General features: G+C 41.9%; 1 protein-coding gene across 1 annotated transcript; it reads right to left on the minus strand.

The window, feature by feature from the left end:
- Window positions 1-2,659: 2,659 nt before the first annotated feature.
- LOC137357385 (probable G-protein coupled receptor 139) lies at window positions 2,660-8,311 on the minus strand. Its single transcript, XM_068023688.1, has 2 exons — window positions 8,242-8,311; window positions 2,660-3,576 (listed from the first exon to the last, which is right to left on the minus strand). The coding sequence occupies exons 1-2, from the start codon at window positions 8,309-8,311 to the stop codon at window positions 2,660-2,662; spliced, it is 987 nt and encodes a 328-aa protein (XP_067879789.1).
- Between the last annotated feature and the right edge of the window lie 335 nt (window positions 8,312-8,646).

The following is an 8,646-nucleotide window of genomic DNA, read 5'->3' on the forward strand; positions in this document are numbered from 1 at the left end:
AGTTCTTGTCGCAAAAGGATCACAGGCAGATATGAAAAGGCTATAGAACGGACCAATGAAAATGATTGAGGGGATGGAAGGATTGGATTGCAAAGAAGATTATGTAAATTCGTCTTTCTCTCACTAGAAACAGAGCTGAAATAATAACTGTTTTAGGATTTTAAAGGGACTAGATAATGAATATGTAGACCACACCAAGCTATTTCACCTTGGATAGAACAGTCGAAGCAGAGCACACAGCCTGTGATTTAAGGGTGACATGTTCAAAACTTACCTATGGAAACAATACTCCAGGGCAGCGTGGTCAATCTATGGAATAGGGTCGCTAGGGAGACGATGGAATCAGTATTGATTCCCTTCAATGTAAATTCGATAGATTTATTTCAGTATTTTTTCTCAGGACAATAAATTTGTGGTTGAGACATGTCAGATGGTAGGGCTTGCATATCCCAAAGCTCCTATCGCAGTGCGTTTCTTTCCTTTAATTATATGTAGGTATGATATGGATTAATTGATCAAAGTTGATTTTTATGATTAGTCAACAACTCTATCATTATTGAATCATATGACTATCAATAAAATGATGTAAGAAGATGGATTTGGGCATTTTTCGTCTATCAATTCCTATCTTTATATGTTTATGGACAAATGAGTGATTTTTCTCAGCAGTGCCCAATGAGTGGAGAACAATCAGTGCAGATAGTATGTGCTCCCATTTCAGAGCATGCCCTGCTGTCAAAATCTGAATCATTACCAGGAGGGATTTACACGTCCCTTCAGTTAGCTGTTAAAAATAATATCCAACAACAGATCATAGTTCGGAATCTGTCCCCACTTGAATGCAGATATCCTCCAGGACCATCAGGTGACATGACAGAGTCAATAAAAGCAAGACAGAAACTTGCAAGCAACTGAGCACAGGCTACAATGCTCAATTGACTGATGATGCATTTCGCCTCAAATATTCTTAAATTTCCAGTGGGTGAGGATGTTACAGTAAAGACTTGTGTGTCTGAGAGTGCAGGCAGTGTGAGGTTTTATTGATTTATTCAGGGGATGTGTGGGTCTCTGGCTAGGGCAACATTTACTGCCAATCTAATTGCCCTTGAGAAGTTGGTGGTGAGCCGCCTTCTTGAACTGCTGCAGTCCAGTGGGGGCGATTTAGTTCCAAGTCAGGATGGTGTGTGGGTGTGGCTTGGACGGGAACTTACAAGTGATGGTGATTACATTCATCTACTAGCCTTGTCCTTCTAGTTGGTAGAGGTCGCCTTTTTGGAAGGAGCTGTCTAAGGAGCCTTGGTGCGTTGCTTCAGTGCATCTTCTAGATGGTACACACTACTGCCACTGTGCATTGGTGGTGGAGCGAGTGATTGTTTGTGGATTGTTGCAAATCAAGCGGTCTGCTTTGTCCTGGATGGTATCGGGCGTCTTGAGTGTTGTTGGAGCTGCACCCATCCAGGCAAGTGGGGAATATTCCATCACACTTCTGACGTGTGCCTTGTAGACTATGGAGAGGCACTGGGGAGTCAGGAGGTGAGTTACTCGTCGCGAAATTCCTAGCCTCTGACCTGCTGTTGTAGCAATTTATATGGCTGGTCCAGTTCAGTTTCTGGTCAATGGTAGCCCCCAGGCTGTTGGTAGTGGGGGGATTCAGCGATTTCAATGCCTTTGAATGTCAAGGGGAGATGGTTAGATTCTCATTTGTTTGTAATAGTCATTGCCTGGCACTTGTGTGATGTGAATGTTATTTGCCACTTATCAGCTCAAGTCTGGATATTGTCCAGGTCTTGCTTAATTTTTGCACGGACTGCATCAGTATCTGAGGATTCAGAAATGGTGTTGAACATTGCACAATCATCAGCGAACACCCCAACCTCTAACCTTATGATTGAAGGAGGTCTTTGATGAAGCAGCTGAAGATGGTTGGGCCGAGGACATGACCATGAGGAGCTCCTGCAGTGATATCCTGGAGCTGAGATGATTGACCTGCAACAAGCACAGCCATCTTCCTTTGTGCTAGGTTTGAATCCAACCAATGGAGAGTTTTCTCCCTGATTCCCATTGACTTCACTTTTGCTCCTTGATGCTATACTCAGTCAAATGCTGCCCTGATGTCAAGGGCAGTCACTCTCACCTCACCATTTGAGTTCAGCTCCATTGTCCATGTTTTAACCAAGGCTGTAATGAAGTTAGGAGCTGAGTGGCCCTGACAAAACCCAAACTGTGCTTCAGTAAGCATTTTATTGCTCAGCAAGTGCCGCTTGATAGCACAGTCGACAGCACCTTCCATCACTTTACTGATGATTGATAATAGACCACTGGGGTGGTATTAGTCCTGGTTGGATTTGTTTTGCTTTTGTGTACCAGAGATACTGAGCAATTTTCCAAATTGCTGGAAGATGCCAGTTTTGCAGCTGTACTGGAACAGCTTGGCTAGGGGTGCAGCAAGTTCTGGAGAACAGGTCTTCAGTATTGGAATGTTGCCAGGGCCCAACGCTTTTGCTGTATCCAGTGCCTTGAAATGTTTCTTTATATCACTTGGAATGAATTTAATTGGTTGAAGAGTGGCATCTGTGATGCTGGAGACTTAAGGAAGAGGCCGAGATGGATCATTCACTCAGACAAAAAGATTACAGCATGGGATTCAGGGTGGATTTTGCTATTTACAATATTTAAACAGATTAGCAATTGGAGCCAGCTGATATCTCACTCCATTCCTTAATTCATCCCTGAATTTTCTCTGGGTCCCTGCGTAAATAAATGGGTTTATGCAGGAACTCAAAAGCTGAAGCATAAATCCACTTTCCTCCAGAATAAAATTTGATTCACTGAAATTGGAACCTGAGAAGTAACTATATTCCGCAATTCGGACATAGAGAAAAGTTATAAAAAACAGCAACCATAAGAGAATGAGACTGCCCGAGACACAGAATAGCAAAATAATGGATTTTCTCCGGCTTTCTATCTCTGGGTCACTCTGATTCTCAACATTGCTATGGACCTGCAGTCTTCCGCGGGTTCTAATGGCTGTTAAAATGTGCCTGACTGTCAAAGCATTGAGCAGTAAAATCAGAACGAATGGGAGACAAGGTGTTGAGATGCGATGAATCCAGTCAAATGCGGCCCAGGCAGGTGAGATATAAAATATTAACTTGATTTTGCAGAACCACGTTACATTCTTAATTGTGTATAAAGGTTCATATATAAAGTACCAGAATGTATTTTTGAAGCAACTCACGCCAGAAACTGTTCCAATAACTACAGCCGCTGTTTTCTCGGTGCAATATTTAGTTTTCAGTTTGTAACAACAAATGGCTACAAACCGGTCAAAGGTGAACACGACAGTTACCCAGACAGAACAGTCTCTGATCCAATAAATTAACACAAAGCTGAGACTACAGACCGGAGTGATGGAGAGGAAACTGAATGGGAAATAAATGCCAACAATCCGGTTTAATATTACAGCCGTGATAATAACCAGGAGATCCGTCACTGCCATGGACACAAGGTAATAAGTGATACATTTAGAGAGACCGCATCTTCCTCGAGACAAAATTACAACCACTGCCAAGTTAGCTGTAATAGAGAAACAGAGGAATACTGTGAATGTTTTTGTGTGAGTGAAACAAAGAGAGAACACAAATATTATTGACCAGACTCGCAGAAAAATCTTTTATTTGGCAAGATTCTGCGTGAGCTTTACAGATTTGGCACTGATCCTGAGATGAAAACCGATCCTTCATCTTATCAACACCCGTTTCTCTTGGAAATAGTCATCAAAATGAAAATGGAACAGACCAAAAATATTGAAATGTAAAGTGATATAACACATCCTCACAGAAGCAAGAAACCCATTGAGAACAAAGTGCAAATGCCAGATTGTTATGAAAAGGAACATATCCGAAAGCACAAGTAAAATTGTTGATAATAAATGCTGGATTATGTGACAATAAAGGTAGTAGAGGAGATATTTAAGGGAATAAATATTAAAACAATAGACACTAAAGCTCAAAAAAGCAGTTAAGGATAGAGATTCTCAGTTCAAACCCATTATATCCTGTTGAGGACTGAGTCACCCTCATCCATTAAATTACTGCCCAATTACATACTGTCGTCAGTCAATTGTACACAAGATTCACAAACAGCGTAGAAGTGAACGGGCAATTATTGTTTTCTGAATTTCCTTTGGAAATGTTGGCAAGGATGCCATGGTAACTCCAAGCTAATCTGCCAGTAGTCATCTGAGATCGCCAGTGTCCTGCTGATCTTTTGTTTTTTTTTTAGAACATTACAGCACAGTACAGGCCCTTCGGCCCTCGATGTTGCGCCGACCTGTGAAACCATCTGACCTACACTATTCCATTTTCATCCATATGTCTATCCAATGACCACTTAAATGCCCTTAAAGTTGGAGAGTCTACTACTGTTGCAGGCAGGGCGTTCCACGCCACTACTACTCTCTGAGTAAAGAAACTACCTCTGACATCTGTCCTATATCTATCACTCCTCAACTTAAAGCTATGTCCCCTCGTGTTTGCCATCACCATCCGAGGAAAAAGACTCTCACTATCCACCCTATCTAACCCTCTGATTATCTTATATGTCTCCATTAAGTCACCTCTCCTCCTCCTTCTCTCCAACGAAAACAACCTCAAGTCCCTCAGCCTTTCCTCGTAAGACCTTCCCTCCATTCCAGGCAACATCCTAGTAAATCTCCTCTGCACCCTTTCCAAAGCTTCCACATCCTTCCTATAATGCGATGTACAGAACTGCACGCAATACTCCAGGTGCGGTCTCACCAGAGTTTTGTACAGCTGCAGCATGACCTCGTGGCTCCAAAACTCGATCCCCCTACTAATAAAAGCTAACACACCATATGCCTTCTTAACAGCCCTATTAATCTGGGTAGCAACTTTCAGGGATTTATGTACCTGGACACCAAGATCTCTTTGTTCATCTACACTACCAAGAATCTTCCCATTAGCCCAGTACTCTGCATTCCTGTTACTCCTTCCAAAGTCAATCACCTCACACTTTTCCGCATTAAACTCCATTTGCCATCTCTCAGCCCAGCCTATCTTTTTATTTTTTTTTTTAGTGATACAGCACTGAAACAGGCCCTTCGGCCCACCGAGTCTGTGCCGACCAACAACCACCCATTTATACTAACCCTACAGTAATCCCATATTCCCTATCACCTACCTACACCAGGGGCAATTTGCAATGGCCAATTTACCTACCACCTGCAAGTCTTTTGGCTTGTGGGAGGAAACCGGAGCACCCGGCGAAAGCCCACGCAGACACAGGGAAAACTTGCAAACTCCGCACAGGCAGTACCCAGAATCGAACCCGGGTCCCTGGAGCTGTGAGGCTGCGGTGCTAACCACTGTGCCACTGTGCCGCCCTATGTCCCTCTGTCCCATACAACATCCTTTGGCACTATCCAGAACTCCACCGACCTTCGTGTCATCCGCAAATTTACTAACCCACCCTTCTACACCCTCTTTCAGGTCATTTATAAAAATGACAAACAGCAGTGGCCCGAAAACAGATCCTTGCGGTACAACACTAGTAACTAAACTCCAGGATGAACATTTGCCATCAACCACCACCCTTTGTCTTCTTTCAGCTAGCCAATTTCTGATCCAAAGCTCTAAATCACCTTCAACCCCATACCTCCGTATTTTCTGCAATAGCCTACCATGGGGAATCTACTGACGCTGACAGATGATGAGACCCCATTCGGGGAAAGGTGCATTCCACAATGCAGGGCACCCTCAATACTGCACTGCGCAGTCAGTATAAGGTATTGGTTTCGTCCGATCGTGGATATTGAACAGGAATGAAAGGTGCTGCAAGTTGTTCCGGCATCCTCAACCTTGAGAAAAGAATGAAGTCGGGAACAGTCCAGCATATTGCAATATGTAAAAATCAGAATCAACACTCGCCCTCGGCAGAACCAACAATGGGGTGAGAGATTGAGAGCAAAAACCCAGCGTTGTGTAAGTGATGGTGAAATACAAATTCACTAATAAAACGACCATTTGTATTTTCTTTTGGCAAATTTCTTATATTTGTGTCAATAATTCGCTGTCACATACTGCCCCTTCAATCAAGTCAGCCATTACATTAATATTTTGCTCATTGAATGATATCAGTCGATAAAACGCTTATGATATTAAGTAATGCTGTAAATAGCAGTCATACCTAATGCATGCAAATTAATAATTCAATGAATTATGTTAGTAAAGAATATATGTGACTGAACTCAACCAGCAGCTTTGTGATTATACAGTACCGCAGTAAACACTTTAGTTATTTATAAATCTAGACAGCATCGCAAATATTTGATTTAATTTGTTGTCGTAATGCAGTCAGAGCTATCAAAGTGAATGTATTGTTGTCACAGAAAACTAGGATCAGGAGCAGTTCATTTGCACCCTGTTTCCGGAGTTATAACTGATTCAATTTCTTACTGATCTGCACAACGCCAATGAATCATCCGAGCTAACTCAAATTTACAGTGGATGTGCAAATAGTATGAAAGAATGTCCAGAATTCCAGTGGCCTGAGATTACCTTTAGGACCGAATCTCAACATCGGATCGTGTGCTGCCGGCAGTAACTTTCATATATACATTGGAATAATGTCATAATGCCACTCGATACAATAAGAATAATACAATATATACTCTGATAAAAAAAGTCGCTACCTTCCACACTGAAGCAGCATTATCACATTAGAACTACACGTGATCACAGTGTGATAATTCACACGCATTAACAGTGCCAACAACACAAGAGACCCAGGTGAATATTAGGATAACTGTGTCATAATTCAACCAGATAAATAGTGTCAATAAGACAACGGTTCCACAAGTACACCATGGTAACAAAGTTGCATGGACATTATGACAATACATCAATATCAGCAAAACCGAAGCCATTACCATCGCACTCCACCCCTCCAGCCCACCCCTAGCCCCGACACAATCTCTCTTCACACCACCGACTCCAACCGACTCCCTGGCCAGTATCTGAGACTGAAAGAACTTGTTCCAAAAATTGGCTTCATATTTGAATCTGAGCTAAATTGCTGGCCCTATATGCTCTCTGTTACCAGGATCGCTTAATTTCACTTCCAAAATGTTGCCCGTCTCCAGCCTGCCTCTGCTCATCAGCTATTGAAATCCTCAAAAATAAAGTTTATATACTGAAACTCAAATATTCCAAAACTTTCCTGGCTGGCCTCTCACATTGCACCCTCTGTCAATTTGACCTCATCCAAACTTCTATTGCCCTAGCACAAGTCATACCAAGATCCGATTATCCATAACCCCTATGCTTGCAGACCTACATTGGTCCCCAATCTGGCAACGCCTCCATTTTAGAATTCTCATCCTTGTTTTCAAATCTGTCTGTGGCCTCATTCCTCTCAATGCTCGAAAACTCCTCCAGTCCTGCAACTCTCTGATATCCTTGCACTCCTCCAATTTTCTTCCAGCCGCTGCTGGCAACTCTGCCTACAGCTTCCTTGGTATGAACCTCTGGAAGCATTGGAATATCACTGCCTCTCCACCTCTCTCTCGTCCTTAAAACGGAACTCTTTTTCACAGCTTTTGGTGACCAGTCTCTTTATTTGCTCAGGAGTCAGATTTCTTTGACAACTCACCTGCATTACTCTGTCAAAGCAATAAAAATGCAAAGTATTCTGATACTGTTGTTGGTGATCAGTCAGAAACTGTAATGGTGTCAATAACGCAGCAGGTAGTGATGACGATAACCTGAGAAGATACATATTTAAGCCGGCAGGTGTGTGTGTGTGTGGTGGGGGGGGGGGGGGGGGGGGGGTAAGGGGGCGAGGGAGGGGGGTAAGTAATCATACAATATATTAACATTAATAAATTGCACATTGAACTTGGAGATATTATATCGTTAAAGGACAGAAATGATACCTTAAAGGAGATAAATAATGCCATTACAGAGGTCAAATTGTATGTTGTGAAGAAATATAATTAACAAGTTAAAACACATATATTATACTGCTAACGTGGAGAAATTATGCCGTTAAACAGGAAAAATGATTCTGTTTAAGTGGAGTAATTATAGTTAATGAGGAAAATTGATAAGGTTAAATGGGAGAAATTACACAATTAAAAAGGAGAAACGATAATAGTGAATAAAAGCAGTGATGAAGTTAAGCAACGAGTTCCAGGATAAATAAATAACTCCAATACATTACCTGGAACACCAATAGCTGCAAGGACCGGATAGTAAAGGGCAAACAGCAAGCCTGTTGGTGTGCCGTGCATGTCTATAAGAAGCTTTGGACGACATTCAACACTTGACACATTTATACCCGATGTTATCCTCTGGGGGGACAATTAGGTGTTTTGGTCTTATTATAGTAATTACAGGTAATTGGAACAAGCAAATTAGAGCCCTAGATCAAAGGCTTATACTGTGTGTTGATAAAATAGTTTCGACTATACCTTATACAGCTCTAACTTGAAATACACAGAGACGACAGTAGGATTCAGATTACATTTCTTCTAAAAAAAGGTAATGAGAAGATTGTTAGGTGGTTACAATTGATGTGAGTTAGCCTTGTACACGAGAAAGAACTGAGGTTTAACATTCTTTAACA

Source organism: Heterodontus francisci, chromosome 48 (assembly GCF_036365525.1).
Source record: "Heterodontus francisci isolate sHetFra1 chromosome 48, sHetFra1.hap1, whole genome shotgun sequence".
In the NCBI taxonomy this organism is placed as follows: domain Eukaryota; kingdom Metazoa; phylum Chordata; class Chondrichthyes; order Heterodontiformes; family Heterodontidae; genus Heterodontus; species Heterodontus francisci.

Excerpts from the sequence above, each read along its gene's own strand:
- LOC137357385 (XM_068023688.1), bottom strand. The coding sequence starts at position 8,311 with ATGCACGGCACACCAACAGGCTTGCTGTTTGCCCTTTACTATCCGGTC. Across the intron at positions 3,577-8,241 it reads TGCAGCTATTGGTGTTCCAG|CTAACTTGGCAGTGGTTGTA; the intron begins GTAATGTATTGG and ends TCTCTATTACAG.